Genomic DNA, 23914 nt, shown 5'->3' on the forward strand with positions numbered 1-23914 from the left:
CTTTTGTGAAAAATTCCCTTTTTTAAACAAACCATTATTAAGGAATTTGATGTATTTGTGGCTCCAGTTAACTGGGAAAAAAGCAAATGGCCTCAGCTTGTATTTTGGTTTAAAAAGGAATTTATTTAAAGGCCCATTATGCCTCAGAAATACTATAATTTTTATTTCTTTAAAAACCTGTTTATTTTTGGTATCTTGCAACAGATTCCAATAACATGTTCAAATGCTATATACATTATCTATTTTTTTGCATCTTAAGCTCTGATTGCAATTGGTATAATTATAAAGAATTAGTATTTTGTTATGGCCAGTCCAAATACTATTTTGTTAAAATTTTGCTACCTTTCAATACTGCATGTTCAGCGCTATCTTTTGCAGTTGAAATAACATCTCATATGCTCTCGATCCGTTATTTAAACATTATTTAACCACACGGTTTGACATTTCTAAAAAAAAGTGGATTTCTGAGGCATAATGGGCCTTTTAAATAAACAACACGACGCACTATTTTTTTTTGCAGCTGATACCCAGAACAGACCCATCGCTCGCAAAACTTGTCCCACAAAAACTTCGACCCACGTCGCAAAAAAGTGTGTGGTTCCAAAACGAAACGTAACCGCACAACATTTACAACAAGACAGATTTACAGGACCTAGAAATTGCTTTTTAGAAGAACTCATTATCCTGATATATTTATGAGGGAGAAACTGGCTACAAAAGTAACATCTACCAGAGTCTAAGAATACAGGTACATGTTCATAGTAATATTCTTTTTCTATCTCATTTCCTGCATTTAAAAGTAACGTTTCTTCTCAGGGTTGTGGTTGTGTAAAATAGAACAAAAAATGAATCCCTAAAGAACGGCCAAAACGACCAAATTAAAAATGTTGCTAGTTCGGTTTGATTGAGCGTGTTCATGGACGGTACTGGAAAGTGCAAGTAGCATTCCACGCCCCCTAGCACCGGCTTAAGAAGAGCATTTAATAAAAGTTATGGTACAATTTATTTAAGTTGTTTGTTGTTGTTTTTACAACAAATCTTTTCTTTTTCCTTAAATAATTTTTATTGACAAGTATTTGCTAAATTTGGGACATACATACGTCATTTATATTTATATATACATGTTTTATTGGTGTGCTTGACATCTGGTTGACTTAAAGCTAGTTCAGTAATTATCAATGCATTATACATGTACTTTACGAATGTCTCGTACTTCCAATGGTGTTATTAACATCGATGGAAATGTCAAAAAAAAACACAAAGCTAATGAAATGAATAAATGAACCTACAGAGACCAGTAAGTGCAATTATTGAATTAATAAACTCAATAAATTGCCAGTATATATCATTTATCATAAGTATAAAAATACTTGTGGTACTTAATTATTTGGAATATTCGTGGTATTACGGTACTAAATTATTTGGAATATTTGTGGTATTACGGTATTAAATTATTTGGAATATTTGTGGTATTACGGTACTAAATTATTTGGAATATTCGTTCATTTATATTCGCAGGTGTGGTTCCAGAATCGGAGAGCTAAGTGGAGGAAGCGGGAGAAACAAAGTGCTCATCTTGTGTATCCACGTTATCCATTTCCCTTTACACAACAACAAACACCGTTCAAGGTATGTATTCATGCGCATGTTGTGGTATTTTACCAACAGAAGCATCGTCAATGTACATGTACTTTGTAATTTCAGGAGTCAAACAAGTGTTGTTTTCTTTAATAGCTCCCTCTAATACATTTTATGACACACTGATCCTGGTTGTGTTCTTTTAAATGCTTTAGGAAGGTTAACTTACAAGTAGGACAATACCAAATTTTAAAAATAAATGGAGTACGTAAGTTGTCAGCTTTTTTGTAAGAATAATACATGCATGTATTCTGAAAGCGTGTTTCAACCAACACAACAAAGGTCCACCTCCTGGACTTTACACAATCATTTTGAACATCAATGCCTTCAATATATATTATAAATGAGAACAATTTACATGTAATATAGTCTCTTGATGGAAGGGTTGGTCTCGTTCTACGTCTGCTTACAAGAAAGTCGGTCACGGCCCACTACTTTGTCAGGCCCGGGATGATGCTATGTTCAACGATGGCCTTTGTTTATGCTTACGATTTCAGCGTGGAACTTAGCCAATGGTCCGGTGATACTTTTTTCTCAAATAAATTTGTTTGAAGTCGTTCGAAAAATGGCAGGCTGACAATAACAAAAACATGAATTTAAAATATTCTTGTCAAAAAAATACCTAGAAAAAGGTTAATCCCTCGGAAGCATTTATCACATCAAAATAACATGAACATAGCAGACTTGGTTTGACTGAGTCTGTACATGAGGGATAATGAATAAGTGTAACATCTCCCACACACCCTAGCACCGTCTTGAGCGGTACTCAATAATCAACACTTAAAAGTGCAAAAATGTATCTCTAGTTGACTGAGTTGTCATTTATATTATGTAATATTTTGTAATATATATTGTTATATGATGTTTTGCTTATTTGTTTGTTGTTTTTCCTCATATTATTGTTACAGTGAGTTTAATATCAACATGAGAAATTGTAAGATAAAGCCCCCTCTTGCACTATTTTTTGTATAACAAGTTAAATTTAGTGAGGTAAAAACAAAGCTTGAACACACTTGTATCAAAGCTGGCATTTGCTAAGATATACATTAAATCCTGTTTAATCATCAGTTATTCATTTTTATTTTATTTAGGCAGAAAGAAGCTTCTTTCCCGTGATGTCGTCATCAATGTCGTCATCAAGTATTTCGAATGGTTCCTGTATCACAACTGCAAGCAAGGCGTTTCCTAAGTTACCACTAGCAGTTCTACAGTCGATGATGGTGATGAATTTCGACCAATCAAAACGGCCAATATCTACTTTTAAACAAACAGACATGAGTCCACAGTTTTAATCGAACATACATTACTTACATTACTATGATTTATAAAATATAATGTATTTAGTACATTTTTCCCAACGAATTGAGTATCGTACATGTACTTGTATTTATTAAATGACAAATGTTGTACAGTATGCTAAGGCCCACACACATCAATCAAGGGCGGGATTTTATGTGAAGAAGGAATAAAAAACTAAGAACAGTTCAAATATATTATTCCAAACAATGCTATTACTGTGTACAATCGATTGCAAAGTTTATTTCTTAAGATACTATGTATTCCAATACATTTTCAAAAGATGCAAAATATTTGCCCTACGTTTTTCTCAGAAATAAAAATATATCAGTATTAAGTAGATAACCGGCTTTGTATGATTTAAATTATGGCACAGGACGGTATTAAACTACATGTATTATGATTGAGAAGCTATTTTGTTATCAATTAATGTTAAAATTGACTAATATTTCCAAAGATTGACTATAATAATGATGATTGATCAACAATTGTAAATTGGAAAATGTTAAGCAGAAAATATTAATCTGCCTAAAATATAAAATAGACTTTTTCACTATTTTTCAAAATTGAAATTTACAGTTTTAATTCTGATGCATATTTACATGTACATACTTTTTATTGCGACATGTGAATTATTTATCATTCATGCGAAGAAATTTATAAAATTGAAAGGAATTATGGTAAAATGCAAACTTATTTTGACTTTTATATGTCCACACACCATATACCCTTTGATGGGCATAATGTCACTTCACCTTCAGACAACTATTACCTACAAAGGGTCACTGAATATTAAAATGTCTCGGGTCAATATTGTCCAACAATAACCTCTAGTTTTGCAATAAATCTGTTAAAAGTTTGACCAGTACTATCAATCGTATATTATCATCAAAGAATTGTCGTGCCGAGTAAAACTCCACAATTGCTCTCGCGTGTTGAATCGATATTAATATAACTGATTAATGAGCTTAAGAAAGTCAACTCGCAATCGCAACAAGAAATCCTCAGAATATTATTCTAGTTGTTTTATTCTCAGATTAGATCAATAGTGATGGTCTTAGAGCGACTGAGTCATGATGTCTCTCGGTTATTTCCGTGTATTATTCGTGTTGTTGCATGTTATGATCGCTATAACCGTTCGGTCGGCTATTTCTGTAAAATCTGAAGTGTGATAGACAAGAATATCAGGTCGCGACAATGCTCAAATTTGATATATTAGAATATTGATAATTGCTACACAGTCTCTTTGTAAATATATACTAAACATGGTGTGACTACACACAAAGAAGATAGGTTATGTTTAAATCTCTACACACTTTAGGTGGACACGGTATGAATATATATTGTCATAAAAAACAGACAGTTTTCTTTAAGAAAAAACCAACTTTACTTCAATTGTAATATTGGAAATGCAGCCTCCAAAACACAGTTTTTACATTCTTTTATTCAAATTAGACACATTCAGAAAGAATTTCATAGATTTCAATTTATTTCCACGATAAAAATATTCTACTTCAGAATGAACGCTGTTTTGAGTTTTGTTTTCACATTGCTTGGCCATTCCGTGCTTCGAGGATGTGCGACGTAACTACATAACCTGTAGTTACGTCGCACAAAGGAAGAACAATTAGTGGTTACGCAAATTGAAAAATACTATTCTATATACATAGTTATTATTAATGTGCAATTGACAGGTTAATAACACTGGACAATATCTTTACTGAAAAGTTGTTTTGAATATTAATAGTAATGTCAAGTGAGCAAATAAATAATCAAAATTTGCACAGTCAAGGTAAAAACGTCCTAACATTCATTTATCAGCATGGAAAACTAGAGCTGCCACAGGAGTGACGAATACCCACACCGGATTTTTTATAAAAAGAAATATTGAATTACGTTTGGAAAAAAATCATTTGAAAATATAGAATTTATGTTGAAGACACAAAATGCTTAGATTTTTGACCTTCAAGAGTGGCTTTGAAATTGAGCTTGCACAGTGGCAACAAGGTCATTACGCACTGCTTTAATAAGGTAAAAAAAAAATTTTAAATACTTTCAAGTGGTATAGAATTTATAAAGCGACACAAAATAGTCATACATTTGACATTCAATGGCACCCTGGACATTGGGTCTACTCAGCGGCCGCATGGATCGTGCACAATCACTTGTTGAGGTAAAAATTTAAGCCAAGAAAAATCCTTCAATAAGCACATGATTAATAGAGCGGACACGAAACTGTCTGATGTTTGACCTATGACCTCCGATGGTGACTTTCAACTGGAACAGGCACAGCCGTAGCATGGGTTCTGCACATCGTCTGTAAAGGTGAACATTTAAGCTAAGTCTGAAGAAAATGGGAATTTGATTCGTAGAGCGGACACAAAGTGTCTGATATTTGACCTTTGACCTTCAAATATGACCTTGACCTAGATTGAAACAGCGGGGCATGTGTTCTGCACATCGTTTTGTTAATGTGAACATTTGAATCATGTTTGAAAAAAATGTCTCAGTGTACTGAATTAATATATAGAGCGGACGGACGAACCGACCGCCCAACTGAACGACTCAGCATACCCCCACCACACACAAACACAAAACGAAATCATTAGTTCTGTATTTTAAGTATGTATATAACGAAACAAACAAAATAAAAATATGTAATCATAATTTATCCCCAAAGGAAACATTTAATGTTAATAGTATTTTTGAAAAATATTGGGTTTATAATGACAAATTACAAAAGAATTACATATGGATGTTATTGTTAACTTTATACAGCATATAATAATTTGTTCCAGTCATCATATAAATGTTCATTTTAATCACTTATAACAATATTTTTATCAATAAAAATTTTATAAGAATATCCAAATGACACATTTCTATTGTTTTTATCATTTTTTTTTTTTTGAAATCCTTATTAAAAAGGTGCATTCCACTTTAAAGCAAGGCGATTTTCGAAATTTGAAAAAAAAATTCATTGAAATTGTTAGTAACAACTCAAACAACCATTTTTTCTTGGTGATGTTAGATGTCAATGCAAGCACAAATGTCAGTATATCATTTCATGCGTTTCTGTTAAATGCTACCTTGAACATTCCCCGTTCTAAATAACATGAGAGTTACATAACATTAAAGTGGCATAATCTTTCTCGATTTATTTATATTTTCCTGATGGGTTATATCCCTTTTTCGAAGGTATTTAAAAGAGAAACACTTCCAAACTAACACTATATATATACATATATACAGCAAAAAAAACAACAAGAATATGCACTTGATTATAATAAAATTATAGTCATTACATTTAAGATTAAATTAAAAAGAGACCGAAAATAAAGTATTATAGTCCAAGAAATCCAGGCATAATTTAGGACGGATTGTGCACCATGAAACTTGGCACAGTTATTAGTTGATAAAATATTAGTTAATTTTATGCTGATATTACATTCATCACTATAGTCATTACTCACTCGAAAAAAGGTGATTTTCAGTGTTACTGTTGTTGTTGTTGTTGTTGTTGTTAAGTGGATTCTGTTCAGCTTATCAGTTCGCGAATTTGCAGACGCTCTAACAAAAGCAGTGCATGATAACTTTTACTCGTACACTTTTATAAAAAAAAATGGAAAAAAATTTATCTATATCTTCAATGACATTAAATAATTATATTGTATAAGTGTGCTATTTTAATTTTTAACAGATTCGTATCATGAATATGAAGATAGAGCAAAGCTGAGGTAACGACATGTGTTGCTATAGTTGGCATTTAGGAGAGGGGGCAGAAATATTAATATTTTAATGTAGTAATCAAAATAAAATTTTCTCTTTGTTAACAAATAAATAACTTAAAACCCTGCTATAAACTGATGACTAGATAAACACGTATTCATCGCTGACCAACTTCAATTCTTCATCTAATTGATGATGGACAGTTACACAAATGTAATCTGGAAAGGCCCATTAAAGGCCCCTTTTGCCTCAGAAATGCAATCATTTTTATTATTCAGAAACTTTTTATATTTTTGGTATTTTGTTACAGTTTCCAAGATTCCAAAACTTTACTATTTTGCCACATAGTTGAAGTATATGTTGCTTCTTTTGCTCTGTTGGTAATGGTATAATTACAGTGAATAAGTATTTTGTATGGAAGTCAAAATACTATTTTGTTTACATTTTGCTACATCTGTGACACATTACTGCACATTCAGTGCTACTTTCTTCATGCGTTAAACAACTAATATGCTCAAAATACATCATTAAAACATAATTAAACACATGCTTGGCATTTCAATAGAATTGAAAAATTGTCGACTTCTAAATGTGCCTTTAAAGCAATTCAAAGGTTACATACATGTTAATTATAATTATATCACATGTACTTTTCTCTAGTAGTCGATACTAGTTACTGGTTGCAAATTAGATCTCCGCATCTCATGAATTATCTCCCTACATACTTATTCATTAACTTAATATTTTGAAAAAAAAAGATGTTTATTACATGTACTATTTTCAGTGCTCGATAGTAAAACAAGAGCCTGGATAATAAAGAAGTTTTCTTAGTTCAAAAAAAGGCCATAACTTAGTCAAACTCCATGTTAGAGTTATGGGCCTTAAAGTAGTCCCTAAGGTACAAAAAAATGTAGTTTTGGAAATACCAACTTGCACTGAGTGAGAAGAATAGCCCTCTCTATTCTACGAAAAGTACTAAAAAGAGCATAACCCCTAAAATCTTTTTTTTAAGAATTACGTATTAAATTTTGTATTAAATGTAAAAGCAATAAAATATGATTAAACTAAATAGCCTCCGTGTCAGGAAGCGTATTTATATATATTCCCATTAATGCCCCCCACTGGTGCCTCATTTACATTTATATACGCACCGGTGCGCTCTTTATTGATTGTACGCTTTTTACGCTGACGCCGACCTCGAGTGTAGTTAATTTGTTGTGTTTGGAATTTTATACCGTTTTCGTTTTTGGTGTGAGAAATAACTGCGTTTATTTGCTTCATAATTTGGATTAAGGAATAAATCAAAGATCTCAAAATGGCACTTGGAAGTTGTTACACATGTATTCGCTATTTAATGTTCGCTTTCAACTTTCTATTTTGGGTAAGTAGCTAGAATAGTGTATAACTTTCATATTAAGTTTCCTTATACAGTAACACAGTGCATTCGAAAAGAAAAGTATGTTAACGTTTATAATAAACATAAATGTCATAAAAGAATGTAATCGTTTAACATGTTTAAATAGGTCATGACTTTAGCGTTAAGTTTTACTTCTCAACACACACTGTTGCATCTAAAGAAATTTGTAAGCCGTATTTATGCAAATAAAGCGGACACCAATCGATTCTTTATTGATAATGTAAACTTTCCCGCGCTATTTTTATGCTTTTAAGACCTTAAGACGTTTATTCACTGGCGATATCAGTCAATTTTACATCGATGTGACCTATATTTACATTGTTTTTATTAAATTTGAAGAAAGCGCCCATACCTGTGGGCATATAGTAAAACATTTGCTTTGATGTTTTAACCTGTTTATCATCAACACGTATAGCTTTCGCATACTGACTCTACCTTAGTGAGAACATAAGACAGGTATATAGCTGTGTAAACTATGTGCAGGGTTTTGCTCAATGTTTACAAGCATCTAGAATATCAGTGATTATATTAATCATATATATCTTATTTTGATTATGAAAACAGTGATAAAACAGTCTCAAGTAGATCTCATAACATTTATCTTGTGTTGCATATGAGGCAATTTGGTTAAGAAAACCTTGAAGAATACATTTGATACAATCATTATCATGTTTAAGTTGTATTTACTTTAGTTAAGATATCTTTTTAGTAATTGAAAAATTAGTAGATATTGCCTTGATAAAGTGATTACTTTATCAGTGGTTAATTCAATTATTCAATTATCATAGCCTGTGCTATCTAAATTAATTAACTGTTAATTAATATTCTATATAGTTAAATGCAACTGAATTAATCATTAATAACATATGATAAAGTTATTCAATAGTCCCTTAGGGTGGTAACCATTGTTTGTTCATGACATTTATCTGTCAACAAATGAACATTACAACTGAACTAGCTAGCAGAAATGTAAATTAGAAAATTAGTGGTTCATGGACTGGAAATTTAAAGCAAGCTATATTCATGAATATTATGCATGTGTATTTTGAAAGTCTAATGTATAAAGGATGCTTTACAAGGCATAAAGAACTGGAGGTTGACCTATTTATGGAACATTTAAAATACTTCTCTTGTACATTGTAACTGGATTCAAAGCCTCATGAATCGTGTGATAAATTTTAATAACAAGTTATCAGAGATGGGGCTATGGGTTATCATACATATTTAATAGTTATTCATAATGATAAATTAATTAATCAATTAACTGTCCTACTGATCACTGAATTTGATATTATAAATTTAAATGATTAATGTATGATAAAAAAAAGGGTATTAATAATAAATCATGATTATTTTCAATTTCTTGATGGTTACTTGTGTTTCTAAACTCAGCAAAAACCAGTCACTCTTGAAAGTGTTGTATGTCAAACTTATAAGTATTGACTTTTACTTTTTTTAAATAACTGTACTGACAAAACCAATTTATTGAGGAAAATTTCACAATAAGTATACTGACTAAAATAGTGACATTATACATGTATATATATTAGAACTGATCATGGTCTGCACTGGTCACATGGGTACTTTCAGCTTTAGTCATCAACACCAGCAGACTGAGCAGTGCTGTTTAATTCAAAGCTAATAACAAACTTAGCCATTATAAAAACCTGATGGAGAAAGTTGGACTTGCAAGACTCATGAATGTACAATAAGAAGTATAAAAAGTAGACTGAAAAAGAACAAGCTAGCCTTAACTCTGACGCAGATCCAGGATTTTGATGAGATCCAGGATTTTTACCAGACGGAAGTCACAATAGTTTGACAATGGTCCAGAGCCAAAGCCCCCTCCGGATCCGTGCATGCATCCTGTCCTTAAATTAACCTAGAGATGAATACCCTGGCAGTTGAGATCTTTTTGACTCACAGCAGTTTAAGATTTATTCCAGGATTCATATTCAAAAACTTGGTTCAAGAACAGCACTGAAATGGTTTCAAATTTTTAAGTGGTGAAAGCGTTTGTCAATCTTGAATGCTTTTGAAATATTTTCAGAAATGTTGTATTAGACAAATTTCAAGAACAGTTCATTGAATATATATTAGCTGTTAACGAAGCTGATAAATCTATCTATATACAGCCTATATAATTAACTTATTTTCTAGGGAATACATGTAAAGATACAGTATTGATAAATCTTGAGTAACAAGTTCACCAATCGAACAAGTGACAGAGACACATGATCATCAATATTGTTAATTAGTTAGTGTACTAATGATTAATACTCAATACTTGTCTCTTTTCTAATTATCATAGCGATTGTCAATATTAAATGAAAGTGAAGTACTCAAAGGTTAAATACAAAATATATTAACTAACTAATAAAGTTAAATCTATATGAGTCGCGCCATGACAAAACCAACATAGTGCGTTTGCGACCAGCATGGATCCAGCTGCCCAGTCTGATCAGGATCCATGCTGTTCACTATCAGTTTCGCTACTTGTAATAGAGTTTGAAAGCGAACAGCATGGATCCTGATCAGACTGTGTGGATGCGCAGGCTGGTCTGGGTCCATGCTGTCGCAAACGCATTACGTTGGTTTTGTCATGACGCGGCTCATATAAGTATTTCATATATTTGACAGTTTGGTTAGACGCTACTCCAGGATAATCATTAAAGTCTAGACAATCTTTGTAACAAAATCATATGCAATAAATCTGATGCATTAAGATTAAAACTGAAAAATAACAAAATCATATTTAATGTGTGAATTAATGCAATAAATCTAATACATAAAGATTAAAACTAAAAATGTGTAAATATGTTAAATTTCAGGGTGTCCGTTTGACCCTTGAAATGACTCTTTGACCCTTCAAATTTCCAAAAAGCCTGATTTGACCCTCAGGATTTAAACTGGAGGGTCAAATTTTGTTAAAATCATGGGGATTGGGCCTTGAAGTCAGTAAAACTTAGTCAAAATGATCCTTTAGGATTTCATAGCTAGTGAACACCCTGTGTTTTAATGTATGAATTACATTTGGTCAATGCCTGTTGAACCAAATGAGGCACTGTACACTTTTGACATTTAAAAATGATTTCAAGCAATTCTTCAAGCCTTACCGTATGGTTTGTATTTTCCTTACCAAGCTAAATACATGCATCTTAAATGGACTAGTAAATCTTTCAATCTGGACATAACCATTCATCAGTTTTATTGAAAGTCTCAAAATATATTTAGTAATTACTGACTGAACTGCGAAAAGTATAGACCATGCTGGGCCAGCTGATCTTGAACATGCTGGCATGGGTTGATTCAACTGCTGCGATGCCAGCAGGCTGAGTGTTATTGTATCTATAGATAAGTATAATCTGCATATACATGTACATGTAGATAATTCCTGACAAATGTGTGAATATTCACTCAAATGGTAATAAATCATACATTTGGAAATTAACTATCTATTAAAGCCTGCTTGAAATAAGGGCCTTTTTTGATACACTTTGGGGAAGGGGTCCTTCTGTTAAATTTTGGCATATAAAATAACACTATTTTTGCAAAAATGGAAGAAAAACATGGATGTAACATGAAAGTGGCCCTTTAACAGCCTCTGCAATAAAAGGAAAAAGGCCCTTATAAGATGCCGTATGAAAGGCCCATTATGCCTCAGAAATGCTTCCATTCTATTTCCCAAAACCTTTTCATTTTTGGATACTTGGTACAGTTTTCACACTGAGTTTTTACTCATTTGCCATATATACATGGACTATATTTTGCAAAGTTCTATAGCTTTGTTGGCAATCGGTATAATTATAGTGAATAAGTATTTTGTATGGAAGTCAAAATACTACTTTGTTTACATTTTGCTACCTTTATTACACATAACTCACATTTAGCGCTGCTTTTGTCAAATCCATTATTCAAACATTAAACACATGTTGACCTATCTAAAGAATAGAAAATATTGATTTCTGAGGCATAATGTGCCTTTAAACTTAAAAATGATGAGCAGTTTAATAATTAATTGATATTTCAAAACCTTTACCTGTATTTTGTAATATTGTGGTACAGCTTGACAAATGAGCAACATATAAATATTAATGTACATGTATATGAATTAATCTAACACTTTAAGTTAGTATTTATAACAATATTGAAACTTAAATTTGTACTAAATGTATAATGATTTGGCAGTTGATAATAAGTTTTGAATATAAAACTGTTTTTAATATTGATTGATAAAAAAAAATAAGTCTACAGTATTTAAAAATAATAAGGTTAATACGTTAACCTTAAAAATACCATGATTTGTCCTTTTGGAAGGTTGATGGACACTGTGGTTTTTATTCAGGTGTCCACTTAATTTGACATTGCAGTAATGCACATTATTAGGTCAACCATGTCTTCATCCCCCACTGCTTGACTTTTGAAGTTTCAGTGCAACTGAATGACAAAAAAATACTTGATAAATTGACATTGTCAGTGCATAAACCAAAGTATCGTTGGCAGTACCAGATTAATGCACATTTTGCACTTTCAGTCAGTAAAATTTCTACTAAAATGATGAATGGTTTTTGTCCAGATTGAAAGATGGGCATGTCCATTATTAATATTTGGTGTGGTAAGGGTTTAAAATTAATATACTCCTAACTTACATTTCTGGAACCAGGCTTTCCTGTGAAACCAGATTTTACTGTATCAAAGCAATTAGCAGTTCTAATAGGAATTAATGAGACAAATAGCTTGGATAGATCTAATTTTGTATATTCCAAGCTAGTTTTGATGTAATTAATGATATTAATTTCCCTTATCTTTCACCAGATACCCATTGTAAATGGTCTCTGTTTTCATGTTAAGTGTAACAAAAATTACTTGCTCTGTCATATAAATTTATCTGTTCTTTCTGTTTAAGTTGAATTCTTACTTGATTATATTAAAAGATATGTGATGCAATTTCAAATAAAGATAATTTTACAATATTTGAAATTAAGTTAATGACAGTAAATCAAAGTTTGGGCCTGTTTAATGCATGGCTAGATCACTAAATGTACTAAAGGCAGTTGATTATAAATAAATTTAAAGCAGCATGCCTCCAGATTCATGCTAATTTTCATGAAAATTTGAAAATGTTTTTAACAGTATAATATTGTGAAGTTACCAAAATATTGCAAGTTACACATTATCAATGGCACTTACAACCTATGTAAATTACCAAAATGATGTCAAAATATGCAAAAAAAACCAGCCCTTACTGCGTTAGTAACGCAGTAGAAATATAGTTATAAATACTGAAAAATCGGTCACTTATCGCACATAACATGTAAATTATTATTAGAATTTTCAATCTGTTTACTTTTCCTAAAATCTTATTACATTTTTCTTAGGTTTGATTTCATTGATATATTTTTGCTCATCTGGAGGCGTGCAGCTTTATGACTTTTATAAAAATGCACTTCTTCAGTTCTAACCAGGTCATATTATGTGTATTTTATGTTACTGTGAGAGATAGTCATATAATTCAGATTATAAATGAAATTTATAACTATGGCCCATAGCTGTTACAAAATGGCCCATAATATTCAGGTCAAATGGGCCCTGCCCTGTTACATGTATATTGTATTATGATTTATGATGGCCTAGTACTTCTAAAATCTCTGCAGATAATGCTTGTTAATTTGTAATCTGTAAACATTAACTTTTAAAATTATTATACATTAAGCTATTATAACCATAAAGTTACATGACTGTAATGTTTGTTCTTATGATAAGAATGGAAATTTGATTTCCTGTTTCATAATGGCATGATATTTAATTTCATATACAAGATAGTTTATGAAAAATTAATAAGCTTATATGAGTCATATTCATACCGGCATTTTAATACAAACAATTATGAAATTGAAAAACTTGTAACAAAAATCAGGGGTATTAACATATCCATGTCAACCAATGGGAATGCAGCAATTTAATCCTGTTATCTTACAAGCTTTCTTAAATTACACTGGTATAAGTCCTCCACCCAATTAATAAATCCCTGCACTTCATTTCATAGGCCTGATAATGAATAGATATATACATGTAGGTCAGGTGTAAACTAATTAGTGGAGCGTCCGGTTAATTACTTTTTTGTCACAAAAACAAGTGGAAATTTTTTTTTTATTCCCCTCATATTTTATCTCATTATTTTCCCATGGATTTGAAAGAACAAGGAGTAACTCTTCAGTGAGATGTGCATGGTCCAGCACTGATTGATAATCAGATAAGAGCAACATGCTGTGTTAATGATCATCATAGAAAACACTCAGAGCAGACAATTTCAAGAACTAATAAAACGGTACTCAACTTCACTTGATTTTATAGCTTTTAGAGGGAGCACCTAGATACATAGTATTTCTGAAATAAAGTTATTTAAAATTTTATTGCAAATACTTACATTCTTCCTATAAGACTTCTTTTTTGTCTGGTTAACTTGCAGTTGAACTCAAGTAAATGTTAAAATATTTAATACATAATTTGACTTGATTAATCGTCAATGCTTGTTGGCGTTCCAAGTGAATAACTCAAATTCCAATCGAAAGAAACGTTATTAGCTAAAATTATATTTAGAAATAGCGGATGTCTAGCCCGGAGTCTGACTAGTTCAATGATGTTGAATCCATGTTGTGTTTCTTTATGATTCATATTTGACTAAACCATGTAACATCTCGCTACGCGAATTAGCACAAGGAATAAATGTAACAGTTCTGAATAATCTTTCTTAATGACTTGATGAGTAGATCAGGAATATTGATTTTTAAATCATTACGAACCGTCGAAACTTTTTTTAAAGGGGGGTAACTGGGCTTCATTTGTTTTTTTTTATCCAAACCCTAATTGAGATGAATGAATTGCTCTTTTCCCGCCAGTGAAGATTTTGTCTTTAAAAAAAAACAACCATCTTTTCAAAGGTAGCAAGGAACAAGTATAAAATGTGCATTAGTCTTCTGCTGATTTAGAATCGGATGAAAGAAACTAAATTTTATTGTCAGCATGGTGATACAAATGTATGTGTACAACCTGCCAACGATTGCACATTCCAACTTTGACTAGAATAAAAATTCGGGAACATTATGTGATAATATGAAAATGGGATAGATATTGTTCACATATTTCTATTATCGTGTATGACGACCTTGCAAGTTGAGTTGCAACACTGATAACGTTCGTAACAACCCATTCTAAACCAGATAATTGATATAGTGTACATTGCATGCCGTTTCATCATGCATTAGGCGGCGTTTTATTTATGCAGCTTATGCAAAACGTGATATATCAGTTAATTTTCTCAGTTTTAGTTTGTTATATATAAATACTCATCAACAGCAAGCTGTGCAAATAAGATGTAATGAAAAGTTGCACGATGTTAAAATTGTTTTGAATATGGCATTAAAACTGATTAAGTAGGTCTATAACCTACAAAATTATATAGATTTTCTTCATTCGTCTAGCTTTGAAGCTTCTTTATGCACCTAATAAATATTGGCATACTGTATACATATAAGAATAATCTGTATAATCTGATAAGGGAGCGTATATTTTTATATAAATTGAAAATGTATGGAAAAATTGTCAATGTTCTCAGTAACAATGACCTTGACCGATTTCTGGCGAAATGCAACATTGTAAAATTATGTAAATTGTACTTTATCTAAAGCTTTAAGGGTCTTAAAACTACGATATATTTAACGCGTCTGCACGTAGGTTTAGACCTCTTCCTGTGCATATATGAACGATTATTCACATTTTATAAATTTGCCTTAAAAATGATAAATTTGGTAAAATCCTCATACCGTAATACCGCGGTTAATGCATATTAAACCACAAAATCTTCCCCTATCCTTTACCTTTATCACAGGATCCGATGATAACACTTGTACAAATGTTTGCATGAATACACCAACGCAAAATACAAAATGATGATGTATTTACCACTGTTCACCTTGTCTTAAACTAACACCCACTTACACATTTACTTTTGGTGTTTTTCATCAAAAGTAAACAAATTGTGATTATCCATATTGTATCATATATCTTATTGGCCTATATATGCTTTTAAGAAATGACTTGGTTGATTCGTTATTTTATAGAAACAGGTAGGGTACAACAATTATAATGTTATATAGATGGAGTTATTCTACCATTATTGCACGATTCCTACCTGTATGATAAGATAATAATCTCTCATTGTATTCATTATAGTTCTTAGTTGGGAAGAAATGTCGAGGTGGTCTTCAACCATTAACCTACACTTCACATCCGACCAGTGCAGACTCTGTATTGGTCTGTGTTCAGTCAGTGCATATTTTGACATTTTCCCTAAAAATTATAAATGGTTTTGCCCAGATTGAAATATTGAGAAGTCCATTTCAGATAAATGCGGTTAGGGCTCATACAAACAGAGACAATAACAGCAGAAAGTCGGCGAGTTTTTAAGATTCAGAGAAAAGGCTCTTATGGGTTTTATCTGGGACTGGAAACATATATTAATGTATAGATAGCTTGGCCTGATAATGCATAGATTAGATCAGTTATATGATGCTAGTGAATTGTAAAAGTGCAATATACCTTATATACATGGACTGCATTGCGTAGGTTTTGTACAGTATTCAATGGTTTAATTATTCAAACTGAGAGTCATTCTACGATATTTCATTGTATCCTCAAAAAAAATGCAAGTCTGAAATCATTAACATTTGAATTGAGACTGGCGCACGTCCAATATACTCAAATAAAACTTCAAAGATTTCTTGTGTATTCACGATAATTAACATTTTTATGGCCCAAAGCTTATATACGCAAGTCGCTTTAACATATAGGTGTAATGTATGTATATATATGCTAAAATATATTCATGATACTAGGATACTTTGACAAGTTTGACCGCATAGTTATTCGGCTATGATAAAATGTCTTTTTAAAACGTTATAGCTTATCAAGGGGCGCATCCTGTATCGATAGAAAACTTGGTTATCTGTAGGGAGAGATTTAGCTAAACGGGCACCGGTTGATATTTCCTGTGCCCCCAGCAAAATGTAACCAATGAACGAGCATTTGAATATGATATTTCTATCGCTTTCAGTTTCTCCGTCGTCACTATATCGTAAACCCCAGACAAAATGAACCAATCAATGGGCATGCTCTGCAGTGCGGGTAACTAATACCTGCACTCCAGTTAACGCACTGGGCATGTATATTTATACAATTAAACTCTGACACATTTCAACAGAAAGGTACAAGTAATAGAAAGAGCACCGAAACACGAGGTTATCTGATTTGTACGAGGGGCGTAGCCCCCGAGTATTAATCAGATTAACGAGTGTTTTGGTGTTCTTTCTCTTTTGTATCATAGTCAAACATAAAAACACGTTCCCTGTTGTCACAATATGAAACCCCGGCAAAAATGAACCAATGAACGACTTCTGAGTATGATATTTCTGTCGCTTTCCCTTTCTCTGCCGTCACAATATGTAAACCCCAGTAAAAATGAGCTAATCAATGGGCATGCTCTGGAGTGCGGGTAACTAATACCCGCACTCCAGTTAACGCACTGTGCATGTATATGTATACGATTTAACCCTGACACATTTTCAACAGAAAGGTCTCCAAACTATGATACAATTGAACATTACTGTATATTGTTTGACTTTCTCCCGAAATACCCTCGTTCTCCAATACACGTGTTATGAATAATTTCCACATTTGGTTGCACATAAGTCCCTGAATCTTTTTCAGTCAGAATTTTAGAATAGTTTTAAAGAGATGATTATGTAAATAAATATATAGTTAATTCTTTATTCCTGCATACATTATTCATAACATTTGCGATCATGGAATCGAAATGGTGTTAACACGACTTCAAAAGGCAAAACGTGACATTTTAAAAGAAAAACGATTTTCATCCTTTGTCGTTCAATTGTTTATTTATCACTGATGTTTTTTTGTGTATTACTGTAATGAATTGTTCCATGTACAAAATTTTACATGTTAAGGAAAATAGTAAAGAATTAGAATCCGACACGGTACTTGTACATGTATTTCCGGTCATGTCATCGAATATATGAACTAATTCACGTATGACGCATTAACCTCGTACTTTATTCCTGTTGCGGAATGATTAATGGGATTTAAGTACCGTATATGCATTGTACAGGTTTAACTTACAGACTTATATACCATTTAACACTGAGCCCTTATCATGACAATGTACATTTTACGTTAAAGCTACATGCCTCCAGATGGGTTAAAATTTTTCAATAAAATCAAACTTAAGAAATATTTACGAAAATTTTAGGAAAGTGAAAAGATTCAAGATTCATGTAATATTTTACATGTTCTGTGCGATTAATGACTGGTTTTTCAGTATAAACAACTTGAACTATATTTCTACTGCGTTACTAACGCAGTAAGGGCTATTTATGCACATTTTGACCTCTTTTTGGTTATTTACGAGGGTTGTAAGTGCCATTGGAAATTTGTAAATGGCTTCCTTTTGGTTACTTCACTATATTAAACATTCAGATACATTTTCAAAATTTTCATGAAAATTAGAATGAATCTGGAGGCGTGCTGCTTCAAAAGTCAAGTTGATTACAAATATACGATTCACATACATATACACAACACAGGCTGCTTGGTAAGAATGAGTGAAACACTAACGAATGGCATCGTGTCCCGCTTATCCAAACTAGAAATGGTTAAAAATAGTTAATTGATAGAAAAAATGTTGACATATATTTGAAAGCAAATTATTTCTATAGCTATACATGTATCATATAAACTCTAGGAACTTTTATCATGTCAAGTGTCTTATATTGTATCGACTTCTTGTGTTGACGGTTGCAAACTTCGCACTTAACCCGATACAAACATAGCAATTTGTATTATGGGTTGTATCAATGTAATCGTATAAACTATGATACCAAATACAAGTATTTATTTTCTAATATAATGTTTCACATATTAAAACCCTCTTTGCTTGAGTCCCCTTGACTATATGTATCTGTTTTCCCTTAAAGGATATCAAACGTTTTTCGCGTAAAGTGAATTCTCACTAAAGAAATTAGTCAGTTAAAATCGGCGTAAAACCAACCAACGAACATCAAATCAACTTAATCAATTCGAGAAATATACTTTTATTTCGGAAGACAAAACTTTATTAATCTACTTAGAATAGAATGTCGTTATACAATTTGCTATTTATCTTAGTACTTAACACTTTTCCTTCTTGGTATTACGCCCCTAATTGACACGCTCTAAATTAATAATTATCTATTCAATTAAGATTACATCCCTCAGCAACATTACTGCGTTGCAGTTTATATGCATCTTGTTTGATTTTACTCACCCACTACTCCGGGAGTGCGGGAGGGGGTGAGGGTTTCATATAGATTTACCCATTTCGCTAATCTCCTACTCATTGATCTCCCCTTATCAGTAATATGCCAAGGGAGGTAATCACTGTGAGGAGTTTGCCATTTCGTCCACGGCATCAGTTCTGTGTCTTATAGACACATTTCTAGTACTTACAAAATTTATAAGTAAGGATAAGGTAGCAGTTAATTTATTGTATGTATATATAATACATGTACACTTATTTAACATTTTTCAAATGGGATCATTGTTTTTATTTTATAATATTATGTTTCTAATATACATGTACACGTAAAATTCAGGCCGCTGAGGGTATTTAAAGCAAGACTAGCAGAAAGAGGTTATTCAATTTACGATAAGTGATGATGATATCTTGGAAGATTTCATGAAGGTATTTTAAAAGCAGATAAAATATACAAAGAGATGAGTATAGAAGATTGGTATCTGTATATATAAATACACGTATATATGTTAGAGGTGAATCATGTTTGGATGAACAAACGGTTATCTCATTATAGAATTCCTGGAGGCAGTGTGAAGATCATATATACAAATACTGTTTGTTTGAAGATGTAGCGATTAATATAAGCGATAATTTAGGTCAGGAAGTTTTGGTGGTTTTTTTTTCAGATTGATACGCATGACGCGTTAGTGTCCACATTTATAATGTTCATTAATAAAAGCAATAGCTAAGTATCGAACATCGCAAGTTTGCGCATGATATACATGTACATCTATTTGTTATCGCCTCCAAAATCCATACCTGCGACTCAGTCCAAAATGTAAATATGTAAATATTTAGCAAAGGGTACTCGATTCGAAAATAAAGTAAAGTCAAATTTCCTTTATAACACATTTCATGTTAACATGAATAACTGTGGTTAGTAATAAATACAGTGTTAATAGAGGCAAGTGGTTGTTAAACATGTTTAGTGTAACCAGAATTAAGAGTTGCAAGTAATTTTATTTGAAGTACTATCAGGGATCGAACTTGCGATCTTGGACACTGTGCCCGACTTTAGTTTATCATTTTGATTGTCTTTCAAAATTATATGTTTATTGGGTACATACTTTAAACATGGGAATAAAACTTATATTCTGAAGAATGACATATTTGAATGTATTCTTATTGTTCTTGTATTGAAGTTGCTGTAGTCGTCATTGTTGTTGTTGTTGGTGGTGGTGGTGGTAGTGGTGTTTATTTGCACATGCACATCAGTGACTAATAAATCTAACTTGGTGCACTTTTATGATTAAGAAATAGCATAAGAGTGTAATGCGTGGGATACTTTAAAGGCTAGCCAAGAAATAGCTAACGACCACATAACATGAATTAGTGATGTGTGTAAGGGTTATTTAAGGACAACATTGAGTACATCTTATTTATCTTTAGTAGTTATCATTGCCTTCTTCCGACCGTCAAAGCTTTACATACTTATTATATCTTGGGGTGCTTTCGCCTTTGGAGTCCGCAAATATGATGACAAACACACACACGCACGATTAAGTGAAAACCAAGTGTCTTTCTGTACGTGTGACTCTGGTATAAACAAAAACGTGCATAATTTTGTTTGGATCCACACGTTTCGAGAATGTCGTACTTAAATAAAGACGGGACATGTTGCACTTCTTGGAACATGTGGAGGCCCATTCCACACTATTCAAAGATATTCAAGTTCGTACAATAGTTAAGACGTAGATATCATTTTAGTTTTTAGCCGATGATTTGTTGTCCTGAATCTGTGCCATGCTCTATCCATGATAAAAACAATAGCTAACACTAAAGCTGTTGCCGTTTCAAACTTCATTGTTGACCTCCGCATTTGAAGAGTTCCTAGCCAATCAGATCAGTTGTATTTGAATAGAATTAATTTGAATAGAATTATAGATTCAGTTACATGACACTTTTAAACGATTTAGGTTTTTAAATATTTACAATTTTCTAATAAGCTTTGGTAATCGATAGTGATTAAAATTCTTTTACAAACTCTAGCGATCAATATTGATAGTCAGTTTTGAAAGGCTCGACATGGTTTCTGCTGATGATGGTATCACATACTCTCCGTCGGCGAAATGTAAGTTCAAAGTAAAACGAAACCCTTCATCTCTAATTGCCTCAGAAAGCTTGTGCGAATCATTATGAGTAAATGGTTTTCTACAAAAGCACTGCTTTGTTGCAAAAAAAAAACACACATACTTTAACATTAATTGTTAAACAAAAAGTATTTTAATTATGCAGAATATGTTATGATAGGCAACAGATAACATTTACAATGTAAAATCTGAATTCTATCTTACCAATTCGTTAATTTCATGCAAACGTGTAGCTATATTGTACTCATTTTCTTTGAATTAGATTCTATGTCTATATATTCGAAGTACAAGGTCGTGGGAACAAACATATTTCGTACCATGAAGCATTGATTCAATGCACTAATTCGGATAGAAGCTATTCGGATATCGGTTTTCGTTTAACCGCTGTTGTTTTAAGACAACTCGGAAACTCATTGATTTTGTCATAGTTAACGTGTGACGTTCTTTAAATTAATTATCACGCTTTTTCACCATTGTTCAGCAGGCAGACAGATTTACAAGAGTGAAGTTGTAAGCTAACTTGTACAGTCACGTCAGGGATATTTTAAGTGTTTCCGGATATGGTCTCTACTGAACGTTCACTCCCGTTCTTTTACTTCATTAATTTTAAACATTCTACGTTACTCAGATTGTTTCTTCTCTAAAGCATTATTGTACAGAATTCTCGTCCTCGATTATCTCTCATACAACCACATATAACCATATAAAATTTGCTTGATCGTAATTAGGATAACAATTTTAATTATCTTCTGTGAAACAATCTAAATATCTATTTGTATACGTATATACAATTACTAAAAAACAATAGATACATTGTTTATTTGAAGTGTGCGGTTTGATTAAAGGAGTGAAATTCAATGTTTTTACTCAGAAATCAAGTAATTATTGGGATGTTGTGTAGATACTTTACAAGTGGCCGCCTTTTCAGACAATGCTTTAAATGAATGACCAAGTTTCAAGTATACATTGTAGTCTTTACTTGGGGTCTTGATATATAAAGCCTACTCAGAATCAAACGTAGGGTAGAAGATTTACTACTTAACTCTTTACCTGGCTAATTTGTTTAACGGATAGATTGCCCTGTCCATCCATTTCGAAAACTTCGGTATTTCAATTTGAAAGATACAAGAAAAATGACCTATCGGAAGTATAGAGAATGTCCTAACTGTATACAAGTGTGTGTGTATTTGCGTTTATTTATACTCGCCACCGGTTTGCCCATATGGCGGGGTCCCCCGAAGAGATTAGTCCCTTTTTGATTTTTGGGGGGATAGTTTTAAAATTGATACCCGAAAGATGCCCCAATTAAAAGAAGCTTCCCCCTGGTTTTTAAGTGGCCCAAATGTTTTTTAAGCAAACCCTTACACGGGGACCTCGAAATTTAAAAATCTCATCCGAAAAAATGATTTTGAAAAATTTTTGTTTGGGCCCGCCCGGGGAAACCCAACCCCCAATGTGGGATTACAGTCTTTCGCTCTAAACCGATTCCTATGGGGGGCCCGGGCGTTTACAAGTCTTTTTGCCGGGGCTCTATATACTGGTGGCAAGGGCTAACAATAGGGTTTAAAAGGAACTCCATTGGTCCCAAACCCCCCCAAAAACACGGGAAATTTTTAAATTTTACTCAGATTTAACTGGGAAAGCTTAAATAAAAAAATATGTAAACGGGTAATTTAAGGGGAAAAATACAAAAAAAAAAAATTGAAAATCGTTATTTTTGTGAATACTTACCGGAATTTTGGGGGGAAAAAACGTTGCATTTTTCGCAAATTTGGGAAATTTAGAATAAATGGGGAGCGAATTTATTTTGAAACTTTGCCAAAAAAAAGTTTTTGGGCTATACCTACTTTAAGTGGGCGAAAATTTGTTTTTATTCCAAACAAATTTTTGCAGTCCCGCCATGTCCCAAAACCCCGTTGGGGTCCCTTTAAGGGTTTTTCTTAAAAAAGCACCCAAGGGGGGGAAAAAAAAAGTTTGGTAATGAAATTATGATAAAGCAGGGAAAGCGAAAAAAAAAATCTTGCAGTATTTTTGGGGGTTTAAAATTAAATTTTTCCGTCGTGTAAAATTTTCACTTTGGTTTTTACCCTGTAATTGTTTTACTATTTGTATCAGTGTTTGCTTGGTTGACTTTAAAAGGTGTCGGAGGAGCCTGCGTTATTAACATTATGACAATTTTACAGCAGTATCTGACCGGTTTTATAACACAGTTTAACTAACATTTCAGGGAGAAAAATGTTGAATCACACTGCTGGAAAAGATATAAAACCAAACTATATTACAATCATTGATCCTTTGCCAAAGATAACACAAAAGCTTGGCCATTGTAAACTTTTG

The 23914-nt window shown here is 32.4% G+C and overlaps 1 protein-coding gene across 1 annotated transcript in view; it reads left to right on the plus strand.

Moving 5' to 3' along the window:
• The first annotated feature begins 7779 nt into the window (after nt 1–7779).
• LOC132719826 (CD9 antigen-like) overlaps nt 7780–23914 on the plus strand; it is a 34995-nt gene continuing 18860 nt past the window's right edge. The window contains exon 1 of the mRNA XM_060703749.1: nt 7780–8044. Within this exon, the coding sequence (XP_060559732.1) occupies nt 7979–8044 (66 nt within the window). The 5' untranslated portion in view covers nt 7780–7978. The remainder of the gene's footprint in view (nt 8045–23914) is intronic.

This window comes from Ruditapes philippinarum, unplaced genomic scaffold (genome assembly GCF_026571515.1).
Source record: "Ruditapes philippinarum isolate M1 unplaced genomic scaffold, ASM2657151v2 ctg3314_1_1_1_1, whole genome shotgun sequence".
Classification (NCBI taxonomy): domain Eukaryota; kingdom Metazoa; phylum Mollusca; class Bivalvia; order Venerida; family Veneridae; genus Ruditapes; species Ruditapes philippinarum.